The sequence below is a fragment of the Odocoileus virginianus genome, chromosome 30 (genome assembly GCF_023699985.2).
Source record: "Odocoileus virginianus isolate 20LAN1187 ecotype Illinois chromosome 30, Ovbor_1.2, whole genome shotgun sequence".
NCBI lineage: Eukaryota > Metazoa > Chordata > Mammalia > Artiodactyla > Cervidae > Odocoileus > Odocoileus virginianus.
The window spans coordinates 32306438-32325628 of record NC_069703.1 but is presented as its reverse complement, the minus strand read 5'-3'; the positions used below and the strand labels follow the sequence as shown (position 1 = coordinate 32325628).

The following is a 19191-nucleotide window of genomic DNA, read 5'->3' as shown; positions in this document are numbered from 1 at the left end:
TAATTCATTTGTTAAAAAATTGCTACTTTAAAAACACCTAGACTGATTTTTTTTTTTCTTTTGCCATTGATTCATTTAATGTCGCCACTGTTCGGAAAATGTAACTCTTTTTTTAAATCTTTTTAAATTTTTATTGGGGTGTAATTGATTTACAGTGTTTCTGTTCATTTCACGTGTACAACAAACTGAATCTGTTATGTTGTTGTTCTGTCGCTAAGTCATGTCCAACTCTTTGCAACCTCATGGACTGCAGCATGCCAAAGTCCTTCACTGTCTCTGGGAGTTTGCTCAGATTGATGTCCCGTTGAGTCAGTGATACTGTCTAACCATCTTATCCTCCGACGCCCCCTTGTCCTCTTGCCCTCAATCTTTCCCAGCATCAGGGTCTTTTCCAGTGAGTTGGCTCTTTGCATCGGGTGGCCAAAGTATTGGAGCTTCAGTGTTAGCATTAGTCCTTCCAATGAATATTCAGGACTGATTTCCTTTAGGGTTGACTGGTTTGATCTCCTTGCTGTCCAAGGGACTCTCAAGAGTCTTCTCCAACACCACAGTTTGAAAGCATCTATTCTTTGGTGCTCTGCCTTCTTTATGGTCCAGCTCTCACATCTGTACATGACTAATGGAAAAACCATAGCTTTGACTAGACGGACCTTTGTCGACAAAGTGACATCTCTGCTTTTTAACATGTTGTCTAGATTTGTCATAGCTTTCCTTCCAAGGAGCAAGTGTCTTTGAATTTCATGGCTGCAGTCACCACAGTGATTGTGGAGCCTAAGAAAATGTCAGAGTTTCCAGTTTCTCCCTGTCTGTTTGCTGTGTAGGCCATGCTGAAGAGGAGAGTGCTCCGTGTTGGACGACCATCCTTATCAGGCCTCTCTTTATATAGAGTGGTGTGTGTGTCAGTCCCATTCTTCCAGTTTATGCCCCCTCTGTAAGTTTATTTTCTACTCTATAACTGTTTCAGTTTTGTAAATAAGTCAGTTTGTAACCTTTTTTTTTTTTTTAATTCCACATATAAGTGATAACCATGTGTCTGTCTTTCTCTTACTTCACTCAGTATGAGAATCTCTAGGTCAATCCATATTGCTGCAGATGGTGTTATTTTGTTCTTTTTTATGGCTGAAGAATATCTCATTGTACATATGTACCACATCTTTATCCATTCCTCTGTTGCTAGACCTTTAGGTTGCTTCCATGTCTTGGCTGTTGTGAATAGTGCTGTAGTGAACATTGAGGTAGATGTATCTTTTCCAGTGACTATGTTCTGCAGATACATCCCCAGAAGTGGGATTGCTTGATTATATGGTAGCTCTGTTTTGTTTTTTAAGGAACAAACCTCCATACTGTTCTCCGTAGAGGCTGTATCAGTTTGCATTCCCACCAGCAGTGTAGGAAGGTTCCTTTTTCTCCATACCCTCTCCAGCATTTATTGTTTGTAGTTTTTTTGATGATGACCATTCTGACGGGTGTAAGGTGTTAACTCATTGTAGTTTTGATTTCCATTTCTCTAATAATCAATAATGTTGAGCATTTTTTCATGTGCTTTTTAACCACCTATACGTCTTCTTTGAAGGAATGTCTATTTAGATCTTCCATCTATTTTTTGATTTTTTTTTTTTAATTGAACTGCATGAGCTGTTTGTGTATTTTGGAGATTAATCCCTTGTCAGTTGCTTTCTTTGCAAATTTTTTTCCCATTCTGACAGTTTTCTTCTCATTTTGTTTATGGTTTCCTTTGCTGTGCAAAAGCTTTTAAGTTTAATTAGGTACCATTTATTTTTGTTTTTATTTTCATTATTAGACTGATTATTTAGATTGTCACATGTCCCTGTGGATTCGTGCAGACACATTAATTTGTTTACATTTTAAATTCACAGGATTTATGTTTTGAATGTTTGTGTAAGTTCTTTGTTATGTTGACTTCTGGGAAATTGTGTTTGTAATCCAGAGTCCTTTCTATAGACAATCTTTGTATTGGATGCACATTGTCCTATTATAGTTTAGTACCAGTATTTGCCTTGGATTACTGAGGTATAGAATTAGAATTGTTGGGGTTTCAACTCAGAAGCCACATGTTCAGAAAAGCACTCGTGGTCTTCAGAGTGGCCAGTTAGTCTTTCTGTCTGTCTGTCTTCACTCAGTAAGAGAATCTCTAGAACCATCCATAAAGTGCCAAAGAAATGGAAATCATAGAAGTAATAAGTTCATAGTCCTTGACATACTTGCTGGTCCAGTCTCTGTACCAGCATTTGACCCAGTTGATGGCTCCCATCTACATGAAACACTTCTTTCACTTGCTTTTCAGAACACTGTATCTTTCTGGTTTTTACTCCTATTCTTTGTCAATCTCCTAAGGATTCCAGATTTCCCACCTGCCTCCTTAGTGTCTGGGTGTCCCAGGGTTAGACCTTAGGCTTCCTGTCATTCTTACAACCCTGATTATGCCCCTCAGATACAACTTGGGTCTGATGGACATTGTATGATGCTTACAGAGTGGATAATTCTTTTCCTTCTCAAAGCTTTAGATCCCACCTGTACAGTACTAGTGTGTAGATACATAAATCTGGCCCGAGTTTATTTATACAGACACCTATTGGCCGTCACCACTTGTATGTCTGCCTTGATGTGTCCAAACCAGACTCATGACCCCCCTCTTCCCCAGCCCTGTCCCTCCTGTGCCACCAGAAAGGCCCTGCACTTCCCATACCTCCTCCATCTCAGTTAATGGCCATAACATCTTTGCAGCTTCTGAAGTCAAAAACCTTGGGTTTATACTGGTCTCTAAACAGTTATTTTGGCTTTGTTTTTAAAATATATACATAAACAGACATCTTTTCATTACCTCCACTATTGTCAATCTTTTCTAAGCCCACCATCATCTCTTATCTGTGTTAGAGCAATAATGTCCTGCTTTTCCCATACTCCCTCCCTTTCAGTCTATTGTTAACATAGCTATGAGAGTGAGACTTTTTAAAATGTAAGTTAGGTGATACCATCTTGCTCCTCAAACCTTCCAGTGGCTTCTCAACCACCTCACAGTTTAATAGTTTAAAGGTGGAATCTTTAAAATGGCCTACACTACATTTGCATTGCATCTCTGACCTAATCTCCTACTACTCTTCTCTGCCCTACTGGCTTCAGAGACTTCACACTTGCTGTTCACTTTGCCTGGGTGGTTTTCTGCCATAATCCACTTTACTCTTTCTCTTCCTTTAAGTGTTTACTCTTAAAAACTTGGAGTAAGACTCCACATGCTTACATTGACTATCTTACTATTTTTAAACATTTTATTTTGGAAGTTTTCAAACATACACATAAATGTAGAGAGAATATAATCATGATACTAACATAATTCTGAACTACGTTATATTCCTTAAACATTATCCTTGAACATTATAGTACTCTTCCCTGGTGGCTCAGACGGTAAAGCATCTGCCCACAATGCGGGAGACCCAGGTTCAGTCCCTGGGTTGGGAAGATCTCCTGGAGAAGGAAATGGCAACCCACTCCAGTATTCTTGCCTGGAAAATCCCATGGACGGAGGAGCCTGGTAGGCTACAGTCTATGGGGTCGCAAAGAGTCGGACACGACTGAGTGACATCACTTTCACTTTTCAAACATTATCCAGTACCCAGACCATGTTCAAATGTCCTCAATTGTCTATCTCCAAAATGACTTTTTTTAATGGTTTATTTTTTCAAGTTAATATCCACACATGGTCCACACATTGCATTTGGTTGATGGGACCACTTAACTTACATTTGCAACCTTTTCCCTCCTCTCCCAAAGTGGAGAATTCTACCTCTGCTTTACTTTCCTGCATAGCATTCATCCTGTTCTAATATACTATGTATTTACTCCTTTTGTAAAAAAAAAAATTACATGCACACCCCCATTAAAATGTCAGATTCCTGAAGGCCAGGTTTTTAAATTGTTGGCCTCTGTTTTCCCCAAGTCTTGCTCACAGTAGATGCTCAATAAACCGAATAAGTAAGCTAATGCAGTCCCTTTACCTGGCCATTTCACTCAAGGAATTTATGCCTTGGAGCATATGAAATAAGACATGAATTTCTACTACCATGTATTGGAGGTTGTAGAGCATTGTGGTAAAGAGCACAGACTTTGGAACCAGATGCCTGTGTTTAAATCCTGAATCTGTCATTTTCTAGCTTTATATCTCTGAAAAAGTTATTTGTTTGTATTTTGGTTTCCTCATTGATAAACTGTATAATTCAAGGGTTGTTAGGAACCTTTGTACATGTTAACCACTTAAAATAGCTAATGTTAGTATTATTAGTCAGTCTGAATTCCAACGTAGGACTTCTCGGGTAGCTCAGTGGTGTAGAATCTGCCTGCCAGTGCAGGAGACGCAGGTTTGATCCCTGGGTCAGAAGGATCCCCTGGAAGAGGAAATGGCAGCCCACTCCAGCTTTCTTACCTGGACAATCCCATGGACAGACAAGCCTGGCAGGCTGCAGTCCTTGGGGTTGGAAAGAGTCGGACATGACTGAGCAATTGAACACAAACAAATTCCAACATAATTCTTAGAGTATGAGCATCACAACATACTAAATATTAAATATGATGTTTAAAGTGACTTAAGGTGGCTCAGACGGTAAAGCCATCTGCCTACAATGTGGAAGACCCGGGTTCAAACCCTGGGTCAGGAAGATCTCCTGGAAAAGGAAATGGTAACCCACTCCAGTATTTTTGCCTGGAAAATCCCATGGATGGAGTAGCCTGGTAGGCTCCAGTCCACGGGGTCGCAAAGAGTCAGACACGACTGAGCGACTTCACTAAGGTGACTTAAACATGTAAGTCACCTCGTCGTTTTTTTGCAACCCTAAAGAAAAACTAGGTATGTTAGCTTTACATGGGCTTTGAGTTGGCCTCTAAGAAGGTGTTTTTCAAAGGTAATTCAGCCATATGGCATTAGAAATAAAATCTTAATATTTAAACCCTCCAAGAGGAAAACTGGGGTCTTTGGAAACCGTAATCCAGGAAGGTTAAGAAGGAAACTTTCTTTTAAAAGATACTTTCTTAGCTTTCGTTTTGGGAGTGAAGCAGTCTGCATCTTCAGAGCCGCTTCTTTTCCTCTTTCCTGCTTTGACTAAAGGTTGTGGACCTACCTCAATAGCTTTTGCAGCTTGTTCTTTTGTTTCAAATTCCCCGAAGGCAAATCCCTTTGGGTCCCCAGTAGACTTATAATGTGGTATACTTATATAAACAACATTGCCACATTTCCCAAATACTCTCTCAATCCAGCTGTGGTTAACATTTTTGGGAAGCAGTTCCTATGGTAAATTAGTAATAAATAAAGTGTTGAAAACCTTAAAAATCTTAATATTTAATCCTGTGTATGGTATAACTTCATCATATTCATTTTTAGAAAATTGATCTTACAGATTGATATAACTATTGTTTACAGGATTCCTGACACTTGGAACCTGTCTGCCTTACCTTCCATTCACTCTGTGCATTGCTTTCTTATTCATTTCTCAGTGCAGACTTGCTTAATCATCTTATTTTTAAAAAAAAGACAAAATGAAGAAGCTTGATATAAACAGCTCCTTAAATTTCTACAGGGCTTTTGAAAACACTTTTGGGGATTTCCCTGGAAGTCCAGTGGTTAAGACTCTGGGCTCCCACAGCAAGCATGGGGCATGGGTTTGATCCCTGGTCAGGGAACTAAGATTTGACATGCCTCACGGCACATCCAAATAATTTAAATAAATAAAAGTGGGCACTTCTTTAAAATGTTACTAAAAAAAAAAAGACTACTTCTGTTTACATGTTTTCTGTAATTTTCTAAATAGACTTAAGAAATATGTATTCCTACCTCAATTTTGCTGATAAAAGTCTTACCCTGGGTAAGTTTTACCCTGGGTTACCTGGCTATTCACTGGTGAAAGCAGAACTATATTTCATTTTTTGGTTATAACCTTTTTCCACTGTTCTGGACAGTTCATTAACATACTGAAAGTGCAGGCCTAGCATAGTAAAAATGCAGAATCTGAAATCAGACTGCCCATGTTTATAATCTGGTCCTTCCACTGCCTGACTGTGTGACCCTGAAGAAGTGACTTAATTTTTCTGTCACTTAACTTTTCCCTTTTAGTAAAGTATGAGCAGTTTACTTCAGTTGCTAAGTTATGTCCAACTCTTTGCGACCCCATAGACTGCAGCACACAAGGCCTCCCTGTCCATCACCAACTCCCAAAGCTTGCTCAAACTCGTCCATTGAGTCAGTGATGCCATCCAACCATCTCATTCTCTATTGTCGCCTTCTCTTCCTGCTTTCAATCTTTCCCAGCATCGGGGTCTTTTCCAGTGAGTCAGTTCTTGAATCAGGTGGCCAAAGGATTGGGAGTTTCAGCATCAGTCCTTCAATTGAATATTCTGGATTGATTTCCTTTAGGATGGACTGATTTGATCTCCTTGCAGTCCAAGGGACTCTCAGGAGTCTTCTCCAACACCACAGTTCAAAAGTATCAATTCTTCAGAGCTCAGCTTTCTTTTGGTCCAACTCTGTCACATCCCTACGTGACTACTGGAAAAGCCATAGCTTTGACTAAACGTACCTTTGTTGGCAAAGTAATGTCTCTTGCTTTATAATGTGCTGTCTAGGTTGGTCATAGCTTTTCTTCTGAGGAGCAGGCATCTTTTACTACACTGCATGGCTCATAGTTTCATTCAGTTAGACAAAGCTGTGGTCCATGTGATCAGTTTGGTTAGTTTTCTATGGAGCGTGGGCAGTAGTAGTACCTATTTCTTTGGGTGGTGGTTGTCTCTTTTTTATTCTGCACATGTAAAACATTTAGAGCAACACTTAGCACCATCATATGTACAAAATGTTGTGATATATATATCCTGTAGTATTTTTTAGAAAAGGGAGTTGTGCCTGGCCATTAACAGTAAGTTACAGAGATGGGACTTGAATGGACCCCATCCAGTTGTGTCCCATCCCATTGAGATGGCTCTAGAAGAACGTGTAGAATTTAGATCAGATGATGAAGTGGTGAAGGCATTCTTAAAGGAGGTTCATGAGAAAATTTAGCGGCAAGAGTTGGCATTCTTTTTTGGGAAGGGAAAGAAGCTTGTGTCTGACTGGCTCTAGACTAACAAGAGGTGGGGCAAGGCCTTGAAAGACTTTGAAGCTGACACCTGTCAGTTGAGTCATGTGTAAAGGAGGCCTTTATAGACGTGATGACCTGATGGTGGTGTGCACTGTGAAAACAGCGGCACGGTGCCCAGAAGGGAGGCCTTGCCCTGTGTAAGGTTATAGCAGTGATGAGAGAGAAAGGGCCTGAGACGTTTTGAAGCACTTAATAAGTATGGTTCACCTGAAGGTAGGAGTGAGTGATCGAACTCTGGAGATTTCTAAAGGCCTAGGGTAAGGTATATATCCGGGTAATGATTGGTATTGCTGAGGAAACAAAATGTTAAGGGAACCAGTTTAACTGATAACTCATTTCCTAGAGCATTTGAACCTTGGTTAAGAAGATTCTTCTCAGATGAGTTATTTAATTTGATATAAGAGTCTAGGGTTTCAGTGTTTTACTTAAACTATGTAATCCTCTGTTGGATTCTAACTTACAGAGCAACTAATAGAAAAATCATTTGGCAGTTAAATCATTCCTTCGGTTGTGTTCCCAAAGCTCTATGCAGATACTTCAACCCTGACCCATATAATTCCTTGCCATAATTATTATGTTTTCATCATCTCTTAAATTCCTTAAGTTTAGTGACTGGATCTAAGTGTTAATTCTGCATAACCGTAATAAATACTCAGTAAATATTTATGGGGTGAATGAGTATATTTTGGGTTATGATATAAATCATATTTGTCCTGAATGAAACAGCACTGGCTTAGAAATATTTTGATTGTGATTTGGTGGGGAGGGAGTTTGTTTATTTGGAGTGTCACAGTGTACATGATTTGTTAGTATGGCTTCTACTTTTTTTTTTTTGGCCAAACTGCACAGCATGTTTGATCTTAGTTCCTCAAGCAGAGATCGAACCCGTGCTGCCTATATTGGAAGCTGGAGTCTTAACCACTGAACTACCAGGAAAGCCCCATGATTTCTCCTCTTTAGCATCCTATTAGAACATGAGATCTCCTCTACTTTTCCTCTCCAATCACGTGGATAACGTAATCAGTAATTCTAGTGTCAACTCAGCCTGTAATGTTTATTGATTAGATAAAAGATTTAAAATTTCTTCTCTAATGAAAGGTATCAAAGCTCAGTAAAGGACGTCAAGTGGTAATAGTTTGGCCCTCATTATTCTGCTCCTCAGTGGGCTGCCAAGTTGTTGACCTTCTCAATTTAACTTATCAAGTAATCAGTTTCAAATAAGTCTCAAGATTTTCTGCTGATTTAGTGCTGTTCTCCTAATTCTTTGGAGGTGTGGCAAAACACATCACTAACCTTTTGGGTTTCAGTTAACCATTTGTTTGGCTGTCCTGTCAGTAGCCTGGGTTGTAGCTTTCCACTTTGTCCTGCCGTGTACCACAGACCCTTTAAGCCCTAAGTCACCCTGACTGATTTCTCCCTGCACCTGAGATTCTCCACCCACCACTCAGACCATTGCCCCTTGACAGAGTAGCTTTTGCTTCAACACTTTATTTTTATGTTTTTAATGAAATTCAGTTGTCTCATGCTTGCCATTTGATTTTGATGACCTGGGTTATGTGTGTATGTGTGTGTTGTTAAACGACAGCCCTTTAAAGGCAGAGATACTATGCTAAATATGTGTGTGTGTGTGTGTGTGTGTGTATTTTCTTTATCAGGGAATTATATTTTATTAGGCTGACTTCAGATAACTGGTTTGCAAAACATGACTCCAGTTTTGTTGATGTGTATATACATGTGTGTGTGTCCGTGTATTTTAGATCTAGGAGTTTTGCCTCAGAGAATGTCAGAATTAAATGGGACTATAAAGATACCTGTTCTTTGCTGATTACAAAGTTGTATTGCTATTGTCTGATGATAATAAAGAGATTTTTGGAGTGCCCTGGCAAGTGGGAAATTGGTTCCATAGGCTTGGTTTTAGAAAAGTACCTCTCAAAAGTTTTGCTTCCAGGACCTCCTTATACACTACGTAGTTCTGTATGGTACCTGGTTCTGTAATAATTTAGCTTCTTGCTTGAAGAAAAAAGAATACCACTTATTAAGAGTGCCAACAACTTATTACTTTATTGTCCATTTTAACAAAGTACTACACGTGTAATAGGAATCAGAACTTTAGTTGTTTAGAATGACACTGGATCTGTTTTTTTCAAATCTTTGCTTCATTGATGTATTAATCGCTATTTTATGTTTTCTCTGCAGGCCTCAGCTGTTGAAGAATGCTCTGCAGAGAGCAGTAGAGAGGGGCCAGTTAGAACAAATAACTGGCAAAGGTGCTTCTGGAACATTCCAGGTTAGAGGCTCAAAGGGTTGGTTGTAGAGTAGTTCTCAAAAGTTTTGGTTTCAGGACCTCCTTATACTCTAATTTATTGAGGACCCCAAGAGCTTGTGTTTATGTGGGTTATACATGCTAATATTTACTGTATTAGAAATTATAACTGAGGACCTTTTTAGATACTTATCTTTTTAAAAGTAATAAACCTGTTACATGTTGACATAACACTTTTTATGAAAACTGCGTTTCCGGTAATGAAAGAAGGTTACTATTTGTTACGTTTTTACGAAAGTCTTTACTAGCTTAATAGAAGACAGCTGGTATCTGTTTTTAATATATTTGGGGTTACATCTGTGAAGAAAATCCAGCTCACACCGAGTACTTAAATGTGAAGTAACTAGGGTAATTTTCAGAAGTCAGTACTATTCTTTGATAGTATACCAATACTTAAACAAATGATAGTTTTTGTAATAGCTTTATTGAAGTATGATTTGTATACTGTAAGATACAGTCATTTTACATTACAATTTATGAGTCAGTAAAATTTAGTAAATTTACAGTGTTGTACACCTATCACTGCAATCCAGTTTTAGAGCATTTCCGTCACCCCAAAAACCTCCTGTGCCCATTCGCATCACTCTCATTCCCATCCCCATCCAGCCTACTCATCTTTCCTTCCTGTGTAGATTTACCTTCTTACACCTTTCACAAAGATAGAATCATACAGTATGTGCTCTTTTGTGTCTGACTTCTTTCACTGAGCATAATATTTTTTTAGTTTTATCCATGTTGCAACAGAAATGAATACTTTCATTCCTTTTATTGCCAAATAGTATTCCATAATGTGACATGTTATGTATCCATTCACAAGTTGAGTTATTTCTGCTTTTTAGCTATTGTGATTAATATTGCCTATGACCATTTATGTCCAGATCTTTGTGTGGATATATGTTTTTATTTCCCTTGTGGTAAAGTAGGAGTGTGGACTGCCTGAACTACATGGTAAATTTATTTTAAGAAACTGCCAAAGTGGCTGCATCATTTTTCATTCCCACCAGCACTGTGTGTATAAGAGTGCCAGCTTCTCCTTATCTTTGCCAACTCTCTTACTGTCTTTTTGAAAATTATACCCATACTAGTAGATAGAAAGCAGTTTCTCATTGTAGGTTTAGTTTGCATTTCCTTAAGACTGTTGATGTTGACCATTTTTTCTTGGATTTATTGGACATTTATTTATCTTCTTTGGTAAAATGTCTATTACACATCCTTTGCTTATTTTTAGAATTGAGCTATTTGTCTTATTATGAGTTATAAGAGTTATATGTGAAAGTCAGTTGGTTGCTCAGTTGTGTCCAACTCTTTGTGACCCCATGGACTGTAGTCCACCAGACTCCTCTGTCCATGGGATTTCCCAGGCAAGAATATGGTTGCCATTCCCTTCTCCAGGGGATCTTCCCAACCCAGGGATTGAACTCGGGTCTCCTGCATTGCAAGCAGATTCTTTACCCTCTGAGCTACCAGGGAAGCCCCATTTAAGCCTCTGTATAAGAGTTACATAACTGGATACAAGTTCCTCTTCAGATACGTGATTTGCAAATATTTTCTCCTATTCTGTGACCCATGGTTTCACTTTCTTAATGGTGTCTTTTGAAGCATGAAAGTGTTTAATTTTGGTAAAGGCCAGTTGATCATTTTCCTAAGTTGCTTGTTTGTTGATTTATTAATAAATCATTGCCTAGCTTGAAATCCAAGATTTACTCTTATCTTTTGAGAGTTTATGGTTTTAACCCTTACATGTAGATCTGTGATCTATTTTGAGTTAAGTTTTGCTTATGATGTTTGATAAGGATATAAATTCATGTTTCTGCATGTGGACGTCCAATTGTCCCAGCACCACTTATTGTAAAGACTGTCCCTTCCTTGTTGAATTGCCTTCGCACTTTTATCAAAACGTAATTGACCATGAGTATAAGGGTTTTTTTTCTGGACTCTTCATTTCTGTTACATTGATCTATATGTGAATCTTCATGTCAGGATCACACTATCTTGATGACTGTAACTTTATAGTAAGTTTTGAAATTGGGAAATATAAGTCCTCTCTTAACCTTCTCTTTTTCAAAATTGCTTTGACTGCTCTGGGTCTTACGCATTTCCATATGGTTTTTACAATTCATTCATCATAAAAATCCACCTGAGGTTTTGGTAGAAATTGCATTGAACCTATAGATCAATCCAGAAGGAATCACTGCCTTTACAATGTTGCGTTTTCCAATCCATGAACAAGCATTGTCTCTTTGTTTACTTAGATCTTTAACTTCTCTCAGCAGTGCTTTGTAGTTTTCAGTGTATACATCTTACTTTTCTCTTGTTAAATTTATTCCTAAATATTTTGTTCCTTTTCCATGCTATTGTGAATGGAACTTTATTTTCATTTTTCAGAGTGCTCACTGCTGTCCAATAGAAATACATTTGGTTTAAGAAAAAAGAAATACATTTGGTTTATCTATTGTTCCTGTATCCTGCAATCTGCTGAACTCATTTACTAGTCTAGAATTTTTTGTAGGTTCCTTGGGAATTTGGGGGTGGATTCCCTTGGATTTTCTACATATAGGATAATGTCATCTGCAAATAAAGACCATTTTACTACTTCTTTTCCAATCTGGATGTCTTTTTTTTTTTTTCCCCTCTATGCCTGTGCACTAGATAGAACGTCTACTACAGTGATGAGAATAGATGTTTTTGTCTTGTTACCCATCTTAAAGGGAAAACATGCATTTTTTTTCACCATTAAAGCTGTAGATTTTTCATAAATGCCTATTATCAGATTGAGAAAGTTCTATTACTAGTTTGTTGGAAGTTTATGATGAATGGTTGTTGGATTTCTCACATACTGTTCTAAAACTGTGGAGATGATCATATGCTTTTTGTCCTTAGTTCTGTTAATATTATGTTAATTGATCTCGTGGTATTTCTTAAATTACATTAAAATTGCCATGTGAAGCCTGAAACCATTTTAGTGAGCTCCTGTACTCTGTAAACTTAAATTTCTTCGGTTTGTCTTGAACTTTGAGTGCATCTCTTTTCATTGTAATTTTATAACACAGTCGTTTGAAAAATAGTAGTTCACTGAATCATGCAGATTTTTTAAATGTTGACACAATTCATCAAAATTAACACAAATCATATTCATTAATATCACCTACTGATCTCATCAGAACATTTAAGTGTTGGGAAATTATTGTGCTCACAATGGTAGGTGCAGATTTTCCACAGTTTATCTCTTGAAAAGTTAAATTTATCATTTGGTAACAAATACTGTTAGTTGTTTTCCTTGAGCTGATAGCCTTACTTAATTCTTTTTCAAGAAAATGTCTACCAGATACCCAGGTCTGGATGGCCATAGATTACCTATTAATTGGTCCTTCAAGTAAAAAGGATATTCCATGAAAAATGTTGCTAATTCGTCTCAGAACTCAATCACTAGGTGCTTTTCCTTGAGACTGTCACCGTCCCTCCACATGCAGCTGGCAGGCCATATACATTCTTCTCATTTTGCCCCCTAGAGTATCAAAAAGACATGCGTTGGAGTTGAGATTTAATAAAATCATTTTTATATCAAAGAAATTGCTATGTGAAGCTAGTTTTTATTTTTCTTCTATAACAATATAGTAGTAAAAAACGAACTACCTACTGGTATATTTCTTTGCCTCCACCACGATTTGTAGTAAAGTAATAGCAGTTTTACTCATCATTGTTTTTCCACCATCAGTGCAGATGTCATCACAGTGAAAAAGACAAACCCATCTTAGAATTATTATGAAAACCCAGTTTTAACCTTGCAGATCCTCTGAAAGGGTCTCAGGAACCGTTTGGGGTTTTTGGACCTTTCTTTTGAGAATCACTATTATAGACCATACCTCAGTTTGTTCTTTAACCTTTTTGCTTACTGCTGCCACCTTTGTTAGCACTGGTGCCTTTTGTCCTTGAAATACGATATATAATTTTCTGTTACACCCCAAATATTTGTCAGACTTTTTTGCTGTTTTCCTTACAAGATTAAAAATACTATTATTTTTGTAAATACTCCCATTTTTCAAGTTCAGAAAAAAGGAACTTGTCTCAAAAGTGTTCATTTATCAGGGACAAAGCCAGTTAACCTCCTTTTTGGAGTAGAGTTGTTGTTCTCTTTGGGTTATGTTGGCTTTTGCTATTTTCAGTTGGATAGAGGGATAGCTAGAAGGAGAAAATATCCACAGGAGGGTTGGGACTCCTCAGTTAGACTGAATACCTGATGAGTGGGAAGAGAAAGTCCCTAACCTGACAATTTACTGTAAAACATATCTGTGCTAATGCAGGAACTCCGACCCACCTGGTGCAGAGGAGTCTTGTCTTGAGCTGCTTTGGGAGAGTGTTGTCTTGATGCTTTTCTCTTCCTCCTTGGAAAACAGCTGAAGAAATCAGGGGAGAAACCCCTGCTTGGTGGAAGCCTGATGGAATATGCAATCTTGTCTGCCATTGCTGCCATGAATGAGCCGAAGACCTGCTCCACCACTGCTCTGAAGAAGTATGTCCTGGAGAACCACCCAGGGACCAATTCTAACTATCAAAGTAAGACTCAGAGCTGCACACTTTCAGTGGGGACCCGGGGAAGGTGGGGGAAGTTATCTTGTGGAAATATCCTTAGAGATCATGCTTGTTAATGAAAGAGCATTAACTACTGACTGAAACCCAAGAGGGAACAACCTTACAAATTTATTATTTACAAAAGACAAAAATAATCAAGACTTACCCTTAATTTATAGTGTCTGCTGAGGATTATAATTTGATTTCACTTTACTATAAAGATTTTTTATGCTAATTTTTATTGTACTAGAGATAAATTTCTAGGTTCAAAACACCTCTCAGGTGGGACTTCCCAGCGATACAGTGGTTAAGATTTCGAGCTTCCAAGGCAGGGGATGTGGTTTTACCACAGTCCATGTGGCATAGCCAAAAAAACTCTCTCAAGTATAGTATCTTTTTACCTTCTTCTGAATGTTTACCAAAACATCTAGTGTCATCCTGAAACCAGACCAGTGGGTTAAAATACCGCTTATGTGATTTCTTATTGACTTAACCGCTGCACAGAAACACTTCTCAGTGGACACATTTAACCCGTCAGGTGACGGTCGAGGTTGGAAACCTCGCTGCACAGCAGGACCTCTGACGGGTCAGTGAGATGTGAACTAGGAGAGTGGGCACCGTGGTGTAGGGTGAGGAACCTGAAAACTAAGTCACAGAAAATACAAACTAGAACATATTGTTTTAAATGAAACACTTTTCAGGTTGTAATGTTGACTTTTAACAGATGCAATATGTGTTTTTTAATGTTCTGAAGGAATGCTTTGTGATTTCGTGTGAAAGGTAGGACTGGTGAGGCCTTTAGAAGCCATGATACTGTTTTGTTACTATTTGCTGCTTCATGTGATACATGGTTTATCTTTATAGACTTTCTCCTAAGTGCTTATCAATACTTATAGGCACTCAATAGATATTTAAAATAATAGAAATAGAGATTGAGTTTTAAGTCAACAGTTACCCATTTATGTGCAACTGTAGGGCAGGTCACTAGTCACTCTAGGCTGCTGTTTTACTTTCTGTGTAGTGAGGAATTTGACACAATGGTCTCTGAAGTCTCATCCCATATTCTTGCCAAATTCATGGGCATGTAATAGTAATTTAGTAAATTAGTTAATAATCCCTTTGACCACAAAGGATTGATTTAGCATGTGACAGTTGCTCAGTCATGTCCGAGTCTTTGCAATCCCATGGATTATACAGTCCATGGAATTCTCCAGGCCAGAATACTGGATGTGACAGGATAATAAATTAATGTATAATAGATTGTAGTTGAGAGAATTATCAAATACTTTCTTCATTTCTGATTTTTTATCCAGTGCATTTGTTGAAGAAAACCCTGCAGAGATGTGAAAAGAATGGGTGGATGGAACAGATATCTGGTAAAGGATTCAGTGGCACCTTCCAGCTCTGTTTTCCCTATTACCCCAGGTAAGCACCCAACCTGTAGTGTGAAGTAGTGGTCACTGCAAATTTTAAAAATCTGACTCCAGATTACTGGTGTGGCTTCACTTATTTGCCCGTATTACCATTAAAGTGAACAGAATGTACTTGAAAATAAAGACTTCTTCAGGCAGTATTTTAGAGCAGAACGTCTTCATATAGTAAAAGGGGGCTGATCTGGCCTGTCCTGCTGAAGCTCATTGTTAGCCAGGTGTTCCCGAAATCAAGCATTGAGTTCTTTGAGATCCTTGGCCAGTCATTGACATGTTCAGTCCTGCTAATAAGAGAGAAAGTACATGATGATGACAGGAAGATTATTAGAAGATTATTTGTTCTAATTGTCCGATACCAAGTAGGGGGAACATTGGCTACTTCTAAGAATCCTAATCTGCCTTCTTCATGCTATAGAGACAAGGACATTTTTTTGAAAACTTCTTTCTTATACATGCCTTATTTATTCATTGAACCAAAAAATGTACTGAGCACCTCCTATGGACCAGGCATTTTTCTGTGTACCCAGGCTATTGCCTTTTTCTACTTTGATTTCCAATCAAGTGCCATGACGCTGAAACCTATTTTGGCAGGCATATAGTGTGTAGCTTTCTTATATTGCTCTTTATGCATAAACATGCCACGTCATGTTCTACACCTTCCTGTGTAGGAGCTGCGTGCATGGAGCTCAGTCATATCCAACTCTTTGTGGCCCCATGGACTGTAGCCTGCCAGGGTACTCTGTCCATGGGATTTCCCAGGTCAGAACGCTGGAGTGGGTTGCCATTTCCTTTTCTAGGTGCATAAACATAAGTGTTACTTCATTGAATGTACAGTATTTGAATATTTCAAATGTTTAGCTTTAAAGATAATTCTTAAAATCATGTATATACAGTGTTATGATTTAAGGATTTATTAATTAGCGGTACCAAGTTTTCTATCATTAAAGACAAAGAAAAGTTAGAAAATCCTTGCTGAATTTCTCAAAAACTTTGAAGAGATTCAGGCTTTATGAGGTCTTGTATCATAAGGGCAAAAAACATATACTGCTATGTAGACTGTTCACCACTGTATGGACTGTTCACTTTTGTATATTCAGTGCTGATACAGTGTCGAACACACATCAGGAGTTTAAATAACTTTACTAAATAAGTGATTAAGTGTCAGTTTTATTAAATGGAGGGAGGAAGAGAATGAGTTATGTTTGAGACTTTTATAGATTTGTCATAACTTCATTTGAGAGTTCAAAATAGGTTAAATTGTGACCTGGTATTTGTAACCTAACCTGACTTCATTGGGGAGTGTGGGAGGAAGTGGGTAATGTCCAGGAAAGAGCATATCTAGGTTCACATCCTTTTTCTTGTCCCGATGGGACTTCCCTTTATCTAATATTTTTTCTTACTAGCCCAGGAGTTCTGTTTCCAAAGAAAGAGCCAGATGATTCTAAAGATGAGGATGAGGATGAAGATGAAGATGACTCATCAGAGGAAGACTCTGAAGATGAAGAGCCACCACCGAAGAGAAGGTGCGAGTGTGTGGGAAACGGTTCTTAGAGCCGAGAGAGGCTGTGCCAGCAGCTCCCGATCCTTCTCAAGCGCTCTGCGTGATGTTTGAGCTTACCCTCTTCTGAGAATTTAGAGGCTCTACACTCGTGAAACACTGTGAATATTTAATTACTCTTTGGTCAGACCTCTGTGTATGCGTGTGTGTGTGTATGTGTAGTGTGTGGTTTAGTTACTTGAAGAAAAATGATTCCATGTTTTTCCTAGAAAAACATTATGTGTAGACTTCCAGAATTGGTTGAATTTTTATACAATTTTAGGTGAAAGGTTATAACCCATATTATTCTTAATGTAGGTGATGTAACCTGTGCTGTTTCTTTTCTGGCAAAGTATCTCGTCATCACGGTGCAGTGACTCTCTCGAGTACTAAGTGATTGCCTTCGCTGTTTGGGTCTCACAGGTTGCAGAAGAAAACCCCGGCCAAGTCACCAGGGAAGGCTGCAGCCATGAAGCAAAGAGGGTCCAAGCTGGCGCCCAAAGTCCCAGCGGCCCAGCGAGGGAAAGTGAGGCCCCTGCCCAAGAAAGCCCCTCCTAAAGCGAAAACGCCTGCCAAGAAAGCCAGACCCTCACCCTCAGTCATCAAGAAACCTAGTGGTAGCTCTTCCAAGAAGCCTGCAGCCAGTGTGAGAAAGGAAGTGAAATTGCCTGGCAAGGGCAAATCTACCATGAAGAAGTCATTCAAAGCAAAAAAGTAAATTTTATAGTAAAAAAGGGTATCATGATGAAATTCAAAATCTTATTTTCTAAGGTCAGCGTGCATTTGTTTTAGTTTTGATGCTTTTAAAATTACATTTTTTTTCCCTCCCCTATGAACACTATGGGGAGGGAATATAAATAAACCAGTTTAGCCATTTGTTAGCTTTAGGTGCTGTTTTTGGTGCCTGCCCCTCCCCCTCCCAGTCATTTTAATTTCTGCGATAATTTTGGACTTTTCCTCAACTGTATAGTCTGTACTTGTCCTTTTTTTTCCCTCCACCCCAGCCCTTTCTTTTTTAATGGTCTGCTTTGGCTTTTTTTTTTTCTTCCAGTTTTATCTAAACAGTTGCAAAGATTTTTATATTTCTTAGAAACCATCGAGAATGGGATGCTGGTCAGGTGCTGGATGTAAAAAGGAGGCAGCATAGCACTGACTGAATCATAAAGCCTCCTGCCTGGAGGCTTCACTGACAGCCGCCGTAATAACTCATCTTATTTATAAAACGACTCTGCTAACCCTCTCTCTATCCAGGTGTAAACACAGAGATGTCTTAGCTTTGGGGGTAGGCCAAAAGCACCCTGATCTCGTTAGCTTCTGAAGATCCATGACTCCTTTGGGCCACTTTTCCATTGCTCAATTTCCAGGTAGTTTTCATTGATCCCTGGGTATCGCATTCCCACAATAGCAAGCACAAGGTCTCTCCACCACTTGGTTTTTGACTGAAGAGGAAATAGAGGAACATGCTGAATTTGTGATTTCTGGTGTCACCTGTATTACCAAAAATTAAAATCTTGATCAGATAGTTAAATATATTTTTAATATTTGGAGGATGAGTTGTCACTTCCTCATTTCCTTTTTTATAAGGAAATGTTGGAGAGTTACACCATTGCTAATGTAGAAACGTGAAATGAAAAAACATACAATTTGCTAAAATATTTCAAATTTATCTGTGGGTTTTTTCCCCTCTTTTCTTTCCACAGCACTTTTGATAACAAACAAGTGGCTTCCTTTTTTGAGTTATTAAAAAGAGAAAAGAAAAAAACAAATGAAGCCTGACTACCTAACTCTTCTTTATTTGTATTTGTTTTAGTATTGTGAAGTTGTGTTAAATAGTATTAGCTTCCTAAGAAATATTGATTTCCGGTTCTCATTTATCCTCCCTGTGGCACTTGACATTTTAATTGTCTTAAATTTTTTGGTGTACATCTTCTGGCCCGAGTGCTGCCAGAGGCAAAATATGTTTGTTTAATCCATTCCATTTGCATTGTCTCCTGGGATCCCGTCTGCAGCCTGAGGCTGGCTGGGAATTGGACTTGAGAAGACTGGCTTGAGTTAGATCCAGAATCATGTGTGATCCCATCATGAGTTTATTGGAATTTGTGTTGCATGTAAGGCAATCTTTTCCTGTTGTAAATCTTCCTTTTTTTATGTACATATATTTTGAAAAATATGAATAAACATGGAATTTTAAAAGCT

At 38.4% G+C, this 19191-nt stretch overlaps 1 protein-coding gene across 9 annotated transcripts in view; it reads left to right on the top strand.

The window, feature by feature from the left end:
* The window catches only part of HP1BP3 (heterochromatin protein 1 binding protein 3), a 37283-nt gene extending 18092 nt beyond the window's left edge, over positions 1-19191 (top strand). For 8 of the 9 annotated variants that reach the window (XM_020912024.2, XM_070458868.1, XM_020912021.2 and 5 more), the window contains 5 exons: positions 9333-9423; positions 13854-14013; positions 15342-15453; positions 16862-16981; positions 17419-19191. In XM_020912024.2, the coding sequence (XP_020767683.1) occupies positions 9333-9423; positions 13854-14013; positions 15342-15453; positions 16862-16981; positions 17419-17713 (778 nt within the window). In that variant the 3' untranslated portion in view covers positions 17714-19191. The other variant, XM_070458870.1, reaches the window with a different exon arrangement.